General features: G+C 51.4%; 2 protein-coding genes across 5 annotated transcripts in view; both read right to left on the bottom strand.

Annotated features, from left to right (window-relative positions):
* LMO1 (LIM domain only 1) overlaps nt 1–19,183 on the bottom strand; it is a 163,184-nt gene extending 144,001 nt beyond the window's left edge. The window contains exons 1-2 of one of the 4 annotated variants that reach the window (XM_073545209.1): nt 1,045–1,063; nt 803–934 (exon numbers count right to left, since the gene is read on the bottom strand). In XM_073545209.1, coding sequence (XP_073401310.1) covers nt 803–827 — 25 coding nt within the window. In that variant the 5' untranslated portion in view covers nt 828–934; nt 1,045–1,063. The other 3 variants (XM_073545210.1, XM_073545211.1, XM_073545208.1) reach the window with 3 other exon arrangements.
* A 172-nt stretch (nt 19,184–19,355) lies between these two features.
* The window catches only part of LOC141049059 (uncharacterized), a 47,205-nt gene continuing 46,445 nt past the window's right edge, over nt 19,356–20,115 (bottom strand). Inside the window, exon 5 of the mRNA XM_073545174.1 lies at nt 19,356–19,361. Within this exon, the coding sequence (XP_073401275.1) occupies nt 19,356–19,361 (6 nt within the window). The remainder of the gene's footprint in view (nt 19,362–20,115) is intronic.

Raw genomic sequence — 20,115 nt, 5'->3', positions numbered from 1 at the left:
GCATCATCTCTCCCAGTATCACTCTCAGCATCATCTCTCCCAGTATCACTCTCAGCATCATCTCTCCCAGTATCTCTCCCAGTATCACTCTCAGCACCACTCCCAGCACCACTCTCAGCACCACTCCCAGCACCACTCCCAGCACCACTCCCAGCACCACTCCCAGCACCACTCCCAGCACCACTCCCAGCATCACTCCCAGCATCACTCCATAATTGTCATCTCTTCCCCTCAATCACTTGACAATTTAGTAAATTTGCCGGATATATAATTCAGTCCATTAAAAGGAAAAATAACTTGCAGAAAGCACTTTAACTTCTAGATCCCTGAAAAAAAAATCCCAGTCACTTAGAAGAGGAGGAGGAGGATGGGGGTGATGATCACCTAGGTGATCTCAGTACAACTTTAGAGCAGACATATGGTGGGAGGAGGAGGGGGGGGGGACAATTCTGCCCTCATTAACCCCGTCCCCCTCCAAAATTTAAAATGGAAATATCCTTAAAGTAAATCCACTGATCTCCAGAAACAGATAGGTGGGAGCTGTCGGCTTTTAGGGACTAATGTCAGCTTTCTGGCCATGAAGAGACTATGGAAATAAGCGGCGGAGTGGAAGGAGTGGGATCAGCTGTCGCCCCCACAACTTACAGCTTTAAAGGGGTCATTGTTATGTGAGAAAAAAAACAAACAGAAGAAGCCACGCCGACACCAGCATCAATATTCATCCCGGCCCTATTTACATATATATTGAAGAACATCTATAATGCATCACGGAGGTCGCCGGCAGCAGCAGCAGCCCACCTACCGTCCTCCTTGTCTAGCACCATCATTTCAGGAGTCCGTCCCGGGGTCTCTGCTCCGACACAACTCCGGGAAAACAGCGATGATGAACCGCAGGCGAGCAGAGCATCCGCAGGCAGCCGGGCAGAGCGTCCACCTCAGCCGAGCAGAGCGTCCACCACAGCCGAGCAGAGCGTCCACCACAGCCGAGCAGAGCGTCCACCACAGCCGAGCAGAGCGTCCACCACAGCCGAGCAGAGCGTCCACCACAGCCGAGCAGAGCGTCCGCAGTCAGAGCGTCCACCACAGCCGAGCAGAGCGTCCACCACAGCCGAGCAGAGCGTCCACCACAGCCGAGCAGAGCGTCCACCACAGCCGAGCAGAGCGTCCACCACAGCCGAGCAGAGCGTCCACCACAGCCGAGCAGAGCGTCCACCACAGCCGAGCAGAGCGTCCACCACAGCCGAGCAGAGCGTCCACCACAGCCGAGCAGAGCGTCCACCTCAGCCGAGCAGAGCGTCCACCACAGCCGAGCAGAGCGTCCACCACAGCCGAGCAGAGCGTCCACCACAGCCGAGCAGAGCGTCCACCACAGCCGAGCAGAGCGTCCACCACAGCCGAGCAGAGCGTCCACCACAGCCGAGCAGAGCGTCCACCACAGCCGAGCAGAGCGTCCACCACAGCCGAGCAGAGCGTCCACCACAGCCGAGCAGAGCGTCCACCACAGCCGAGCAGAGCGTCCACCTCAGCCGAGCAGAGCGTCCACCACAGCCGAGCAGAGCGTCCACCACAGCCGAGCAGAGCGTCCACCACAGCCGAGCAGAGCGTCCACCACAGCCGAGCAGAGCGTCCACCTCAGCCGAGCAGAGCGTCCACCACAGCCGAGCAGAGCGTCCACCACAGCCGAGCAGAGCGTCCACCTCAGCCGAGCAGAGCGTCCACCACAGCCGAGCAGAGCGTCCACCACAGCCGAGCAGAGCGTCCACCACAGCCGAGCAGAGCGTCCACCACAGCCGAGCAGAGCGTCCACCTCAGCCGAGCAGAGCGTCCGCAATCAGAGCGTCCACCACAGCCGAGCAGAGCGTCCACCACAGCCGAGCAGAGCGTCCACCACAGCCGAGCAGAGCGTCCACCACAGCCGAGCAGAGCGTCCACCACAGCCGAGCAGAGCGTCCACCACAGCCGAGCAGAGCGTCCACCACAGCCGAGCAGAGCGTCCACCACAGCCGAGCAGAGCGTCCACCTCAGCCGAGCAGAGCGTCCACCTCAGCCGAGCAGAGCGTCCACCACAGCCGAGCAGAGCGTCCACCACAGCCGAGCAGAGCGTCCACCTCAGCCGAGCAGAGCGTCCACCTCAGCCGAGCAGAGCGTCCACCACAGCCGAGCAGAGCGTCCGCAGTCAGAGCGTCCACCACAGCCGAGCAGAGCGTCCACCACAGCCGAGCAGAGCGTCCGCAGTCAGAGCGTCCACCACAGCCGAGCAGAGCGTCCGCAGTCAGAGCGTCCACCACAGCCGAGCAGAGCGTCCACCTCAGCCGAGCAGAGCGTCCACCTCAGCCGAGCAGAGCGTCCACCACAGCCGAGCAGAGCGTCCGCAGTCAGAGCGTCCACCACAGCCGAGCAGAGCGTCCACCACAGCCGAGCAGAGCGTCCGCAGTCAGAGCGTCCACCACAGCCGAGCAGAGCGTCCACCACAGCCGAGCAGAGCGTCCACCACAGCCGAGCAGAGCGTCCGCAGTCAGAGCGTCCACCACAGCCGAGCACTAGGCTCCCGTCACCAGCTTGTCCCGCTTTCAGCCCGGATGAGTCTCAGCCAGATGACATCCCGCAGGGAAACGCTTCACAAAGCGATCTCGCCCCGCTCCGGCAGCAGGGAGCGGAGAGCAGGGCTCCGCCGGGATCCTCCACCGCTGCCCACGATCATGTCTCAGTGGAGCGGCCGCTTCTTCTCCAGTGTCTGTCCCCAGTGAGGCTGGAGCCTTCCCCGGATCACCCGGCAGCCGAGCACCCAATCTACCAGAGCAAAGGGGGGAAAGGAGGCGCGGAGAGGAGCGGGCGCCGGGTTCTCAGCTTTGTCCTCCTGCTACTGACTACATTCCCGTCTCACTGGCACGGTGTGATGGGGAGTGAGGCGGCTCAGCAGCGCCACCTGCAGCCTCCCGCGCGCTATAAGGCTCCGGCTCTTAAGAAGTTGTAACATTAATGAACAATGTATCAGTTCTCCATCCTCCTCATCATCAGGAGCAAAAGTGACTCTCTGCACCCGAAGGGCGGTCAGAGGCAGACCTACAACCTGTCACAGCTGAGGGTTTGTTACACTGGTCTCCAGTGCTCCAGCTATACACCCCCCACCTGTCTCCTGACCAGGACACATTCTGCCTCCTCTGACACCAAAGTCGCCGACCTGACTTTTCATTTTTTTATCAGAAATCTCAGACAGACAATACTTTTATGGACACATTGGAAATCCACAATAAATCCTTATGGTTCTAAGTGATCGTCTGCAGCCCAGAGTCCTGGTATCAGACGTCGGCTGCGGGGAGAGTTCTGCCCCAATGAATCCTCTGCTAGGAAGTTGTAGAAGTTTTCCTTCCCCCATGATCAGTCCTAAAGGGGTTAACCTCCAGTCAGCTGTCAGTCAAACTGTCACTCCCGGCTCCTCCCCTTTCTGCAGACTCCTCCTCTCAGTCAGCAGGTTCCTGTTAAGCGCATGCTTAGATGAGCAGAGCTGCAGTGTAAAGCATGGAGGAACATTACCAGCCCGAGCCTCTGATAACACGGGGGTCTTTAGATGAGGTCACTGATCGTGGCGGTGTCATAACATATTGTACTTTTTTCTAGTCCGCTTTCTATTGCTCGATAATCTGACTATATCACACCACTGTGGAATTCCTCATTATTATCCGCTCTCCATCATCGGGCTTTCCCCGCAATCCCATTTATTCCAGCAATGATGAGATTGGACGATGATGATGATGATGATGGCTGCGATTATTCACACCTGCCTGACGTGTTCACCAGGTGAAGCGCCGACATCTAGGGATCATATATGGAGAGAATTAGTTGCAGTTTTTCATAAAGCAAATTCTAGGTGCCGCATTCTAGTAACAAATCCCCCGGGACGTTCCTGACAAGCGTAATGTACGAGGCGGCGCGCACAACATCTGGCGACATAGCGCCCGGGTAATTAGCCAGAAGATGTCCGAAGAAAAAGATTTTGTTACAGCTATTTATAACTTTCCTGGGTGCAAAGGAGGTATATATACTCCCCCCTGTGTTGTCTGTATACATGGGGTATATATGGGGTACATAGGGGGTGTATATGGTGCAGCTAGGGGGTATATAGGATATATATGGTGTAGATAGGGGGTATTTATTGTATTTATGGTGTATATAGAGGTATATGTATATAGGGGTATATATGGTACATATATGGGGAATACATGGTGTATATATGGGGTACAGAGGGTGTACATATGGTGTACATATGGTGTAGATAAGGGGTACAAAGGGGGTATATATGATGTATATAGTGTATTTATGGTGTAGATAGGGGGTATATATGGGGTATACATGATGTATATATGGTGTACATAGGGGTATACAGTGGGAAAAAAGTATTTAGTCAGCTACCAATTGTGTAAGTTCTCCCACTTATAAAGATGAGAGTGGCCTGTAATTGACATCATAGGTGACCACAACTATGAGAGTCACAATGAGGAAACAAATCCAGAAAATCACCTTGTCTGATTTGGCGAGTTTTATTTTGCAAACTATGGTGGAAAATAAGTATTTGGTCTCCTAAAAACATGCAAGATTTCTGACTCTCACAGACTGTAACTTCTTCTTTAAGAGTCTCCTCTTTCCTCCACTCATTACCTGTAGTAATGGCACCTGTTTGAACTTGTTATCAGTATAAAAGACAACTGTCCACAACGTCAGTCACACTCCAAACTTGCTGGATTATGTTTGGTGCAACAACTCCATTCCTGTCTATGAGTGTTTAGTTGCTAGAATTGTATGCTATTTATAAAGTAAAAAAAACAACCTCCCAGAGGCTCACACAGGGAGAGCATGTGACTGTTTTTCCTGTGTCTGTGTATGAGAGAAGCATCCTGCTGTAGATGCTGCACAGGTAGAGACACACAAATGATTTATTCCTGATTTGTTAGGCTTATCATATATTGTTCCTGAATAAAGAAGCTCGGTTTCACACACTTGGAGAGTATCCTGAATAATCCGCTGCCAACAAAACTCCACTATGGTGAAGACCAGAGAGCTGTGGAAGGACACTAGAAACAAAATTGTAGCCCTGCACCACCTGGGGAGACCGAATCTGCAATAGGCAAGCAGCTTGGTGTGATGAAATCAACTGTGGAAGCAATAATAAGAAATTGGAAGACATACAAAACCACTGATAATCTCCCTCGATCTGGGGCTCCACACAAGATCTCACCCCATGGGGTCAAAATGATCACAAGAACGGTGAGCAAAAATCCCAGAACCACGCGGGGGGACCTAGTGAATGACCTGCATAGAGCTGGGACCACCGTAACAAAGGCTACCATCAGTAACACACTACGCCGCCAGGGACTCAGATCCTGCAGTGCCAGACATGTCCCCCTGCTTAAGCCTGTACATGTCCGGGCCCGTCTGAAGTTTGCTAGAGAGAATTTGGATTATCCAGAAGACTATTGGGAGAATGTAATACAGTCTGATGAAGAAGGAGGATGATGATGGACTGTGTGGAGAAGGAGGATGATGAGGGGCTGTGTGGAGAAGGAGGATGATGAGGGGCTGTGTGGAGAAGGAGGATGATGAGGGGCTGTGTGGAGAAGGAGGATGATGATGGACTGTGGAGAAGAGGGATGATGAGTCTAAGGCTGGGGTCACACTTGCGAGAAACTCGGACGAGTCTCAATACCCAGCACTGCCACCGGCACTCGGACCAGAGCGCTCAGCTGCATAGAAATACATGCAGCCGCACAATCTGGTCCCGAGTGCCAGCGGCCGTGCCGGGTATGGAGTTTCTCGCAAGTGTGACCCTGGCCTAAGGCTGATATCTGAATTCCTGGGTGAATGTGGACATCTCTCTCAGCAAAGCCTGCATTTATGGGTAGCTAGGAACCTAGGATATATATGGGCTATATATGGTGTAGATAGGGGGTATATATGGTGTAGATAGTATTTATGGTGTACATAGGGGGTATATGTGGTGTATATATGGGGTACATACAGTAGGTATATATGGGGTACATGGGGGATATATATGGTGTATTATTGGAGTATATATGGGGTATATCTATGTATAGCAGAGCTCTGCTGACCCCACTCTAATCATGAGATGACCCTGCTGACCACACCCTCTAATGATAATGAGGTGACTCTGCTGACCCCACCCTCTAATGATAATGAGGTGACTCTGCTGACCCCGCCCTCTAATGATAATGAAATGACTCTGCTGACCACACCCTCTAATGATAGTGAGATGACTCTGCTGACCCCGCCCTCTAATGATAATGACATGACTCTCCTGAGACCGCCCTCTAATAATGAGATGACTTTGCTGACCCCGCCCTCTAATGATAAGATGACTGCTGATCCCGCCCTCTAATGATAATGAGGTGACTCTGCTGACCACACCCTCTAATGATAGTGAGGTGACTCTGCTGACCCTGCCCTCTAATAATAACGAGGTGACTCTGCTGACCCCGCCCTCTAATTAGAAGATGATTGCTGACCTCGCCCTCTAATGATAAGGAATGACTCTGCTGACCCCGCCCTCTAATGATAATAAGGTGACTCTGCTGACCCCACCCTCTAAAGATAATGAGGTGACTCTGCTGGCCCTGCCCTCTAACTATAATACGATCACTCTGCCCCAGTCTGTACAGTAGATCTGATATATAACCTGCAGAATACACATTTATTGTATGCTATGAGCAGAACCTAGAATATGTCAGGATTTCCATGGAGCCAAATTAAAATAATAATTACAAACGTAACATTGTTTTGCTTTCAGGCAAAACATTTTTATGGTAGTAATGTGCGTGTGCAATTTAAAAAAAAAAAAATTTAAAAAATGAAACATGACAAAAGTTTATTCCATCTGGGATATCTATGGAATCTTGTGGATGTGCAATAAATGGCCAAGAATCACTGAATATTCACATTTATCAGTAAAGAGAAAATATAAAATAATCATAATATAAATTAGGGAAAAAAAGAGAAAATATTTGTTTTCCAATTTCAACCTCCAGATTCTACAAGATATAAAATTGCCTTTATCTCATGAATTTATTCCCAGCTCTCATCTCTGGCTCCATTCACTGACATTTAATAAAATGTATCTGAATATTTGTTGTCTCCCCCTGAGCTGCGCCTCCTCAGTCCTGATATGAGTATAAGGCAACATTTACATGAAAATGCACGAGACCAGTTACTGCAAAAACACAGAAAGGTTCCACATTCCCACTTGCAGGTATTGCTCAGTATTGTGTATGGATATTTGCAGCTAAAGGGAATCTGTCAGCAGGTTTTAGCAATTTAATTTGAAAGCAGCATAATGTAGAGAAAGAGATCCTGATTCCAGAGATGTGTCACTTACTGGGCTGTTATGAATAGGTCACCGAGGAGGATAACAGGAATAGTCTAGGCCACCAGGAATCTAGAAAGGTTGGTAACTCAGCAGATTGCAGACCCCTATTCCTAACAACACAACTAGCAGTAGCCGTGAGGCATACCTACGATGCCCTAGACGCCTTGGCACAGCCGGAGAACTAACTAAGCTTAAAGCAAGAAAGGGGAAATCTAAACTGCCCCGGAGTAGAACCCCAAAGAAATAGATAGCCCCCAAACATATATTGTCGGTGAGACAAGATGAGGCACAAACACAGGCAGAAAACAGACAGAGCAAATGATGGGGCCCAAACTGTCTAGATAGGATAGGAAAGGAAAGACACTGTGCAATCATGCAAAACCCCTTAAAAATCCAAGCCTGATGTACAAAAAACACTGAGGTCTCACGACCTCTCCCCCACTATATCAGCATTCTGGTGTGAACTGACAGCAAAGCAAAAGAGACTAATATAACAGGGGACTGAACAAACTGACACAAGCTGTAACATATGGAACGGGGTCCAGCACTGCCCCAGCAGGGAGCACACTGAACCCTTACAGCAAAGCAGAAACCAGATCAGATGCAAAGGATTAGCAAATGAACAACTTAACTGAAAAATGCAGGATCAGGCAGGAGACAGCAGACCTCAAAATGCACAGGAAGAAACAATCACCAGCAGCAACTGAGGTAAGCCTGCTCACTTATATCCTCCTAGTCAGTAACCCCTGATTTCCAGTCATCGTCATCAGGTGGCAGACTTCTATCAACCCGGCCAGCTCCACTACCCGCAGTAACCACCAGAGGGAGCCCCAACTCAGAAGTCAGATCAAGAGAATTCACAACACGGGGCTGTGTGCTGCAATACAATCATTGTTTTTTCCAAGAGAAAAAGGTCGCACTCTGCGGGATAATGATGAATGTTTATTGACACTGAATTACATGTCACGTCGGAGATGTGAAGGAGAGTGTGTCAAATGGCTGACTACGGCCGTTTCACGCTACTCGAGCGCTTCCACGGGACATGTAATTCAGTGTCAATAAACATTCATCATTATCCCGCAGAGTGCAACCTTTTTCTCTTGGAAACTACAATCGTCTTGCTACGAGGTCAAGCACCCGGGAGTCCTGGACGTGAGCTCTGCGCCTGCTGCCAGCCACGGACCTTAGCACGGTAACAGCGGTGCCGTCCGCTTTCTTGCATTGACAATCATTGTTTTATCAGCAGGAGAATATCACTGCAGTACTAGTTCTCATGTGCACAGTAGATCAGCTAAACTTTGTAACCCCGCCCACCACTGATTGTCAGCTTGATGACAATGTGCAATGTACACACAGCTGCCAATCAGGTGTGTGGCCAGGGTTACACAGAGCTCAGCACTGCTACATCTACAGCAGAGAAAACAAGAGATTTTATCAATTCTGCAGCAAGCAGTCCAGTAAGTGACATATCGCTGGAATCATGGTCTCTGTTCCTATATGGTGCTGCTCTCAGATTATGTAGAAAAAAACTGTTAACAGTGTAGGTAATGTTAAAAACTGCAGGATACAAGTCATGTAATGGCCACAAATAATGTTATTCCTCATGCACGCTTATTCTATAAAACTTTCTAAAGAAAAATATAACAAACACGGTCAAAGGTTTGGATTTCCCATTATAATTGTATAAAATAAAAACTAATAATTATAATAAAAAAAAAGAAGAAAATTAGGTCATAAATGCATCAGATATAAAAAAATTGAAATCCAATGTAACCTCTCCATGCGATCAACTCTAGAACTAGATCTTCCCCTTATCCAGACCAGATGCCTGGCGATACATGCGTCAGCCCCCCTTATCTGGGCTGGTGAACCCTCCGAAAAGATCCAAGAAAAGCGAAGAGGCGTCCCTGGACTAATAACTCCTGGCAATATTCATGATGGTAGACATCATGATAAGCTTAGAACAACACGTATGATGATATGATAGAATATGTCACATAACAGCATCGTCGGCTCGCTCGTTATTCCAACCGGCCTCTGGCAGGGACAGGGTTAACTCTATGCCGTGGTTTCGCTCGGTAAATGTAACTAATCGTGTTGTTGCTGCTCGTCTGTGTGACATAAAGGCGAGTGACAGGTTTACGATGCGTCGTAATAAGTCAGATATTTCCACATAAAGATTACTCTACCCAAAAAAAAAAAAGGATTCTGCCAAGTCCAGTCTCATCCGGCGACGGAACGAACAAAAGAGCGACCAATGCTGCCCGACCGCGAGGATCCGAAAAACGCTTCATAGCTGTGCAAGAGAAGGAAAATTAGGAAAACATCTACAGGGAAATGGTATTTGGTGAAATAGATAATAGATACATAATATATACATAATAGATAGATAATAGAGAGAAAGATAGATAAATAATATATAGATAATAGAGAGATAATAGATATAAAGATAGATAGATAAATAATATATAGCTAGATAATAGATGGCTAGATAAATAATATATAGATAATAGATAGATAATATATAGATAGATAATAGATAGATGTGACAAGTTCTCTCTGTTTTGCTGCCGTCTCTTCAGGTTCTTTGACCTTTGAAATGTATTTATAAAACTGTGCCTTCTTCTCTCTGTGCTCCCCGGTCTCCCAGTCCTAGTTTACAAAAAGCATTTTCCCACTATAGTCTACCAGTGGCATCAATGGTCATGTGCCGCATTATTCACATCACTTAAGAAGGGCACTATTTTGTCACAAAATTACATAGGACTGCAGGTGACGTCTCCTACATTATCTGTACTCACAGAGTTCTCACTGCGTTATCTGTGGTGTTACATAGGACTGCAGGTGACATCTACTACATTATCTTTACTCACAGATTTATCACTGTGTTATCTGTGGTGTTACATAGGACTGCAGGTGACATCTACATTATCTGTACTCACAGAGTTATCACTGTGTTATCTGTGGTGTTACATAGGACTGCAGGTGACATCTACTACATTATCTTTACTCACAGATTTATCACTGTGTTATCTGTGGTGTTACATAGGACTGCAGGTGACATCTACTACATTATCTGTACTCACAGAGTTATCACTGTGTTATCTGTGGTGTTACATAGGACTGCAGGTGCCATCTACTCCTGTCAGTCTCTGCTTCCCCGGCTGCCGCTGTCTGGGCGGTGATGCGCGGTTTATCGTTTGACCTTTATATATTTATATACAATCAATAGCCACTTAGCCGCGCACCTTCCCTGAGAGCTTCCCGGCCGATAAGCGGCGGCTCCCACTGATCTCTGCAGCTTTGAGTTTACTGCAATGTCTTGAAGGAAAATAGGAGATCTTGCGCTGCCCGTCAGATGTGCGGCTTTGGTCGTGGCTGGGGAGGCGTCCTGCTGCTCTGCTGACAATCAGTGTGGCGGCTCGCCCTCCGCTCCTCGCCCTCAGCTACAGATACTGAAAATGTCACTTACTTTGCATGATTAAAGGAAGCGTTCCGCACAGAAGTATTGATCAGCGCGGCTGCAATCTTTTTAAGTCATTTCATCGCGGCGTAATGAAAAATATGCTACTTAAAACAGAATCTCCAATTACCTTCCCCCGCAGCCGCCACGGAGGATTTGCCATCTGTATAAAGTTTTATTACCGGTAAGAGCAGATTGGCACAGAATGGAAAGTGGCATCAGGTGCAATCGTGTCCACTCCGCCTAGAAAGGATCAGCAAGGTGACCTCCACTGATAGCGGCAGGATGGAGCCTGGGTGACAATGGGTGTAATGGTCACCCGGACTGAAGGTGTCACATCGGCCACCAGATGGAAACATTCCCAAGAGCGATCCTTCACATGGGAGGTCGTGTGCCGCCTCTCCTGGACATTCAGGGGGCACGTCTGATAGCGGGGGCTACACATGTCATCAGAGTCTGTTGGGTGTAAGCTCCGGGGTCCAGGACGCAACGGTGCTGCCACTCTCGGGTTTCCTATTGCGTGTCCTTCTTTTTGTCTTTCTCACTTTTATCTTGTGATATGGGGATAGATGATGGCCGAGTATAATATATTTTGCCTTGTATTATTTCTACTTTGCGCCAAACATTAAAAACGGTGAACGTGGGTCATGACTTTTGCACAAAACCAAAGAGCTTTTTGTTTTTGCCTTTTACCTTTTTTATGCAACTTTGTATTGCAGAAAAAAAAAAATCAAACATTCTGCTAAAATAAATTTGTACAAAAATTCTAGATGTCCAAAAAAAAAGTTAAGAAAAAAAAAAATCACACGGGGGAAATTTGCACAAAAAGTTAGCGCCTTTTTAAAACATCACCATTTATGAACTAGCCACAAACATCTAGAAACCTCCAAACCTTGTGCACATTGTAAAAACGTAGCAAACGCAGAATACGTATAATAGTCATTAAAAAAGACGCAAACTAAAAAAAGAATAAGACACAAATGCAAAACAAGCAAAACAAATGCAAGAATTAGAAAAAAAAAGCCCAAATATAATAATGACTCGGCCCAAAGTCTTCACGTCACATGTTGTTACATTGTTGCATCCACCTCCATCCTGTTACACAGGATCTTCCGTGCTTCGTTCAGTCTCATCACAACTCCCATTAACGACAAATATCATTATTTGTTACAGATCGTCTCATATTCTGGGCGATCAGCGTTACAGCACACCGTCCCTTCACATTAACCGCCTCCTATCTCGCTGCATACGGCAGGATTCACACTCCGCTTCGCTGCATTTTGGGGGCATTTTATACCTTTCTTATCATTTTCAAACTCCACGGTTTTTCTACAAGACTGAAAAATTGCGAGAAAAAAAAAAAAAACACTCGTCGCAAAATCAAAATAGAAAACAACCGGAAAAGCTGGGAAAATAGTCTCAATGAGAGATTAAAAAACTGCAAACTATTGTCTGGCAGAAAACAAAATCACCGTCCATCCAAGTCCAAGACTAACCTCCCACCCAAGGCAAAATGTGACTTTGCCCCCCAGGGGCCCCCACATTCAGTCCTCAGTGACCGGCCAATTACCTCCAATTACAGATCACAACCACGGAGGCAAAAGGAAAAACTTCTGAAAACTTAGAATGAAAGATCTTATGTGGATATGAGAGATTCTGGAGTATCAGTGTGAGAGCAATAAATGATCCTAGCACAAGCACTGCTTCCAGCACCCGCCGACCTCACCAGCACTGCCTCCAGCACCTGCAGACCTCACCAGCACTGCCTCCAGCACCTGCAGACCTCACCAGCACTGCCTCCAGCACCCGCCGACCTCACCAGCACTGCCTCCAGCACCCGCAGACCTCACCAGCACTGCCTCCAGCACCCACAGACCTCACCAGCACTATCCCCAGCACCCGCAAACCTCACCAGCACTGCCTCCAGCACCTGCAGACCTCACCAGCACTGCCTCCAGCACCTGCAGACCTCACCAGCACTGCCTCCAGCACCTGCAGACCTCACCAGCACTGCTTCCAGCACCCGCCGACCTCACCAGCACTGCCTCCAGCACCTGCAGACCTCACCAGCACTGCCTCCAGCACCCGCAGACCTCACCAGCACTGCCTCCAGCACCCACAGACCTCACCAGCACTATCCCCAGCACCCGCAAACCTCACCAGCACTGCCTCCAGCACCTGCAGACCTCACCAGCACTGCCTCCAGCACCTGCAGACCTCACCAGCACTGCCTCCAGCACCCGCAGACCTCACCAGCACTGCCTCCAGCACCCACAGACCTCACCAGCACTATCCCCAGCACCCGCAAACCTCACCAGCACTGCCTCCAGCACCCGCCGACCTCTCCAGCACTGCCTTCAGCACCTGCCGACCTAACCCGCACTGCCTCTAGCACCCGCAGACCTCACCAGCACTGCCTCCAGCACCCGCAGACCTCACCAGCACTGCCTCCAGCACCCGCCGACCTCTCCAGCACTGCCTCCAGCACCTGCCGACCTAACCCGCACTGCCTCCAGCACCCGCAGACCTCACCAGCACTGCCTCTAGCACCTGCAGACCTCACCAGCACTGCCTCCAGCACCCGCCGACCTCTCCAGCACTGCCTCCAGCACCTGCCGACCTAACCCGCACTGCCTCTAGCACCCGCAGACCTCACCAGCACTGCCTCCAGCACCTGCAGACCTCACCAGCACTGCCTCCAGCACCCGCAGACCTCACCAGCACTGCCTCCAGCACCCGCCGACCTCTCCAGCACTGCCTCCAGCACCTGCCGACCTAACCTGCACTGCCTCCAGCACCCGCAGACCTCACCAGCACTGCCTCTAGCACCTGCAGACCTCACCAGCACTGCCTCCAGCACCCGCAGACCTCACCAGCACTGCCTCCAGCACCCGCCGACCTCACCAGCACTGCCTCCAGCACCCGCCGACCTCACCAGCACTGCCTCCAGCACCTGCAGTCCTCACAAGCACTATCCCCAGCACCCACAGACCTCACAAGCACTATCCCCAGCACCCACAAACCTCACCAGCACTGCCTCCAGCACCCGCAAACCTCACCAGCACTGCCTCCAGCACCCGCAGACCTCACCAGCACTGCCTCCAGCACCCGCAGACCTCACCAGCACTGCCTCCAGCACCCACAGACCTCACCAGCACTGCCTCCAGCACCCACAGACCTCACCAGCACTGCCTCCAGCACCTGCAGACCTCACCAGCACTATCCCCAGCACCCGCAAACCTCACCAGCACTGCCTCCAGCACCCGCCGACCTCTCCAGCACTGCCTCCAGCACCTGCCGACCTAACCCGCACTGCCTCTAGCACCCGCAGACCTCACCAGCACTGCCTCCAGCACCTGCAGACCTCACCAGCACTGCCTCCAGCACCCGCAGACCTCACCAGCACTGCCTCCAGCACCCGCCGACCTCTCCAGCACCTGCCGACCTCACCAGCACTGCCTCCAGCACCCGCAGTCCTCACAAGCACTATCCCCAGCACCCACAGACCTCACAAGCACTATCCCCAGCACCCACAAACCTCACCAGCACTGCCTCCAGCACCCGCAAACCTCACAAGCACTGCCTCCAGCACCCGCAAACCTCACAAGCACTGCCTCCAGCACCCGCAGACCTCACCAGCACTATCCCCAGCACCCGCAAACCTCACCAGCACTGTCTCCAGTACCCGCAGACCTCACAAGCACTTTCCAACACCCGCAAACCTCACCAGCACTGCCTCCAGCACCCGCAAACCTCACAAGCACTTATTCCAGCACCTACAGACCTCTCCAGAAATTCCTCCAGCCCCTGCGGACCTCACCAGCACTGCTTACAGCCCCCGCAGACCTCACCAGCACTGCCTCCAGCCCCCGCAGACGTCACTAGCACTTCCACCAGCCCTGCGCACTTCTCCCTCCCCCCAGATCCTGTGGTCCTCACCAGCGCTGCCTTCAGCCCTTGTGCACTTCTCCCACCCGCCAAGTCCTGTAGCCGTCACCAGCGCTGCCTCATTGACTTTTTCCTTCCTTCTCTTGCTGGACTCTTAGATGAAGTTTCATCATGGAGACGATTCAGACTCATAATGACCCACAGGATGGGACGATGATACGAGAAGCCCCACTCAGAAGGAGTAAGCCCCTTTGGGTGCACTGTAGGTCGGGACAATATCTGACTAATGCGGCATTTAGATTTTGAGCCCAATGGGGACAGGGACCGGTGAGTGATGACAATCCCTGTACAGCGCTGCGGCATATGTGGCCACTATATAAAGGTAAAGACTATGTATACACGGAGGTTGACTCCAGTGCGGCCACTTCACCCCCTCTGTAAAGACTATGTATACACGGAATGTGACCCCAGTTCGGCCACTTCACCCCCTCTGTAAAGACTATGTATACATGGAGGGTGACCCCAGTTCGGCCACTTCACCCCCTCTGTAAAGACTATGTATACATGGAGGGTGACCCCAGTTCGGCCACTTCACCCCCTCTGTAAAGACTATGTATACATGGAGGGTGACCCCAGTGTGGCCACTTCACCCCCTCTGTAAAGGCTATGTATACATGTAGGGTGACCCCAGGGTGGCCACTTCACCCCCTCTGTAAAGAATATGTATACATGGAGGGTGACCCCGGTGCGGCCACTTCACCCCCTCTGTAAAGACTATGAAAGACTATGTATACATGGAGGGTGACCCCAGGGCGGCCACTCCACCCCCTCTGTAAAGACTATGTATACACGGAATGTGACCCCAGTTCGGCCACTTCACCCCCTCTGTAAAGAATATGTATACCCGGAGGGTGACCCCGGTGCGGTCACTTCACCCCCTCTGTAAAGGCTATGTATACATGGAGGGTGACCCCAGGGCGTCCACTTCACCCCCTCTGTAAGGAATATGTATACATGGAGGGTGACCCCAGGGCGGCCACTTCACCACCTCTGTAAGGAATATGTATACATGGAGGGTGACCCCGGTGCGGCCACTTCACCCCCTCTGTAAAGGCTATGTATACATGGAGGGTGACCCCAGGGTGTCCACTTCACCCCCTCTGTAAGGAATATGTATACATGGAGGGTGACCCTGGTGCGGCCACTTCACCCCCTCTGTAAAGGCTATGTATACATGGAGGGTGACCCCAGGGCGGCCACTTCACCACCTCTGTAAGGAATATGTATACATGGAGGGTGACCCTGGTGCGGCCACTTCACCCCCTCTGTAAAGGCTATGTATACACGGAGGGTGACCCCAGGGCAGCCACTTCACCCCCTCTGTAAAGGCTATGTATACACGGAGGGTGACCCCAGGGCAGCCACTTCACCCCCTCTGTAAAGGCTATGTATACATGGAGGGTGACCCCGGGGTGGCCACTTCACCCCCTCTGTAAAGACTATGTATACACGGAGGGTGACCCCGGGGCGGCCACTTCACCCCCTCTGTAAAGGCTATGTATACACAGAAGGTGACCCCAAGGCGACCACTTCACCCCCTCTGTAAAGACTATGTATACACGGAGGGTCACCCCGGGGTGGCCACTTCACCCCCTCTGTAAAGACTATGTATACACGGAGGGTGACCCCAGGGCGGCCACTTCACCCCCTCTGTAAAGACTATGTATACACGGAGGGTGACCCCGGGGCGGCCACTTCACCCCCTCTGTAAAGACTATGTATACACGGAGGGTGACCTCGGGGCGGCCACTTCACCCCCTCTGTAAAGACTATGTATACATGGAGGGTGACCCCAGGGCGGCCACTTCACCCCCTCTGTAAAGGCTATGTATACACAGAGGGTGACCCCAGGGCGGCCACTTCACCCCCTCTGTAAAGACTATGTATACACGGAGGGTGACCTCGGGGCGGCCACTTCACCCCCTCTGTAAAGACTATGTATACACGGAGGGTGACCTCGGGGCGGCCACTTCTCCCCCTCTGTAAAGACTATGTATACATGGAGGGTGACCCCGGGGTGGCCACTTTACCCCCTCTGTAAAGGCTATGTATACACAGAGGGTGACCCCAGGGCGGCCACTTCACTCCCTCTGTAAAGACTATGTATACACGGAGGGTGACCCCAGGGCGGCCACTTCACCCCCTCTGTAAAGGTTATGTATACATAGAGGGTGACCCCGGGGCGGCCACTTCACCCCCTCTGTAAAGACTATGTATACACAGAGGGTGACCCCGGGGCGGCCACTTCACCCCCTCTGTAAAGGTTATGTATACATGGAGGGTGACCCCGGTGCAGCCACTTCACCCCCTCTGTAAAGGTTATGTATACATGGAGGGTGACCCCGGTGCAGCCACTTCACCCCCTCTGTAAAGGTTATGTATACACAGAGGGTGACCCCGGTGCAGCCACTTCACCCCCTCTGTAAAGGTTATGTATACACAGAGGGTGACCCCGGTGCAGCCACTTCACCCCCTCTGTAAAGGTTATGTATACACGGAGGGTGACCTCGGGGCGGCCACTTCACCCCCTCTGTAAAGACTATGTATACATGGAGGGTGACTCCGGTGCAGCCACTTCACCCCCTCTGTAAAGGTTATGTATACACAGAGGGTGACCCCGGTGCAGCCACTTCACCCCATCTGTAAAGGTTATGTATACACAGAGGGTGACCCCGGGGCGGCCACTTCACCCCGTCTCGGAGACACCTGCCCGTGCCATCGCCATAAGTGCTGCTGCGACGACCCCGTAGATCCGCTGTTCACACTACGGATAATTGCACCTTTTTAGAGGAGATCAATGTCAGACATCTGGCGGCCATTAGCAGCGGCGGCTGCGACCACACAGCGTCTTCTGGAGATGGACCGGGAGATTGAGTAAAGTGCTCGCGATGACACCAGTCTGAAAGGCAAAATGCCCCTTACCAGCCGCCGTGGGGTGACCGGGGACTACTACATTAACCCTTCCCTGTCTGCACGAGAAGCCATGCAGGACCCCTGTATCCCACTACTAGAAGCCAAATGTCCACATGTACAACAACTCCAATGCAATCTAATGAGGATAGAGGATGATGAGTGATAAGAATTACTCCATTAACCCTTCCCTGTCTGCACGCGGAGCTGAGCAGGTCCCCTATACCGGTCTGCTGAGGAGGATGAGGGTGATAAAAATCAAAGTTTAATGACTTGTAACGGTAACGTACGACTCTAATTAACCCTTCCCTTCCCAGACTGGGGGTCACACACACATCCCCGATATTTACCGCCAATAACCCGGGTGTCTGCATTTACCACAGCTCCTAATGCGATCTGATGAGGATGAGGAAGGTCGGGTTCGTTTTCCTCCTTGGGACCACCTGATAAAGACGCCTTCAGTGTGTCAGTAATGAGCCCTTCGCTCGCTGTTATCCTCCTTTTTCTTTCCATTCGTGAGTTTTTCAACCTTTGCAAAATTTTCAATTCTACAATTAAAAAAAAATAAAATCTCCGTCTCTGAGAATCGTCGCTCGGGGTCCAACGTGTGTCTGCCCCCTCCCCCGACTGCTCCCGTCCCTCCCGCCACACAACAGATATGTGGACAACCAAAAACTAGTTTCCTGTCAGTCCGTCCTTCACATGTCTCATCTGAAAAGTAAATTAGTTCCTCTCCAGCCCGAGGATCTGTCCCCCGGCGGCTAATGCCTCCTGCTCTCCAGTCTATTAATAGGAGGAATCTGCAGACGCCGGGAATCAATGAACACAAGGAAAAAAAACAGGAGAGACGAGCGTGGAGGAAGAAGCGATGGCACCCAGAGCCGGCAGAGCCGGAGCCGTGCTGCAGTGCAGAGCTATGGCATAAAGACAAGCAGAGCAGCGAGCAGAAGCGTGCTGAGCAGAGCTATGGCATAAAGACAAGCAGAGCAGCGAGCAGAAGCGTGCTGAGCAGAGCGGTGTGCAGCACGGCAGCAGCATCTCTGCCACAATCACAGCCGCCACCTGCACCGCGTACAATGGAGCGAGTGAGAAATAACGGCGGACTTACCGTCCTCCTTGTCCAGCACCATCCTCCCAGAGGCTGCAGGGAGCCCGAGCTCGGCTGCTCCGCCGTCACCAGGAGCCTCCAACACGGAAAAGAGAGGAGACGAGCAGGCGAGGAGGCGGCCGGTCGTCCTCTGCTGGGTCCGGGGACCGCTCAGCCTCCTGATCCCTGCGCCGTGCAGAAGCCACCGCCGGAGCGCTGCAGACGGGGGCACTGGGCTCCCACGACGCCTCGTCTGCAGGATCTAATGTGACTGAGGCCCCAGCTGCAGGATCCCAGGTCTGAAATGACAGACTCTCCGTCTGTGGGAGATTGTGCCGGCGTGTGCTCCCTGCCGCTGCTGCCGGAGAAATGCGCCGGCTTCTCCCAGACCCTCAGATCCCCTCGTTAATTAAATCAATTCATTATGCTGAGATCTGATTAGCGGCCCATCCCCCGCCTTTGAATCAATTATTCAATACACAAACATAATTGGCTGTGCGAGGGGTGTCTAAGTATTAGCTTATTTAACTCCAAGGACACTAATTACCCCCAGGGCAAGAGAACTTTTCTCATTAATTCTGACAAAACACAAAAGCACAGTCAGTGAGCGAACGTGTGAGGAGGGAGGATGACACGGGCACGGCAGAGCGGGGACCCGGGCTGCTCTATGTATGCACACCGTGTGTGCGCCCGGATCGTCCATCAGCCAAGGGTGCCTGCAGCTCCCGGGACTGTGCAACCACCATGTCTGCAGCTGTCAGTGACATCACTGTAGTGTACGGTGACATCACTAGTGTACGGTGACATCACTAGTGTACGGTGACAACACTGTGGTGTACGGTGACATCACTAGTGTACGGTGACAACACTGTGGTGTACGGTGACATCACTAGTGTACGGTGACATCACTGTGGTGTACAGTGACATCACTAGTGTACGGTGACAACACTGTGGTGTACGGTGACATCACTAGTGTACGGTGACAACACTGTGGTGTACGGTGACATCACTAGTGTACGGTGACAACACTGTGGTGTACGGTGACATCACTAGTGTACGGTGACAACACTGTGGTGTACGGTGACATCACTAGTGTACGGTGACAACACTGTGGTGTACGGTGACATCACTAGTGTACGGTGACATCACTGTGGTGTACAGTGACATCACTAGTGTACGGTGACATCACTGTGGTGTACGGTGACATCACTGTGGTGTACAGTGACATCACTAGTGTACGGTGACATCACTGTAGTGTACGGTGACATCACTAGTGTACGGTGACATCACTAGTGTACGGTGACATCACTGTGGTGTACGGTGACATCACTG

Source organism: Dendrobates tinctorius, unplaced genomic scaffold, assembly GCF_039654945.1.
Source record: "Dendrobates tinctorius isolate UK_male_01 unplaced genomic scaffold, ASM3965494v1 ptg000142l, whole genome shotgun sequence".
NCBI classification, from domain to species: Eukaryota; Metazoa; Chordata; class Amphibia; order Anura; family Dendrobatidae; genus Dendrobates; species Dendrobates tinctorius.
Note: the sequence above shows the minus strand (reverse complement) of the source record. Positions and strands in the feature narration are given on the sequence as shown.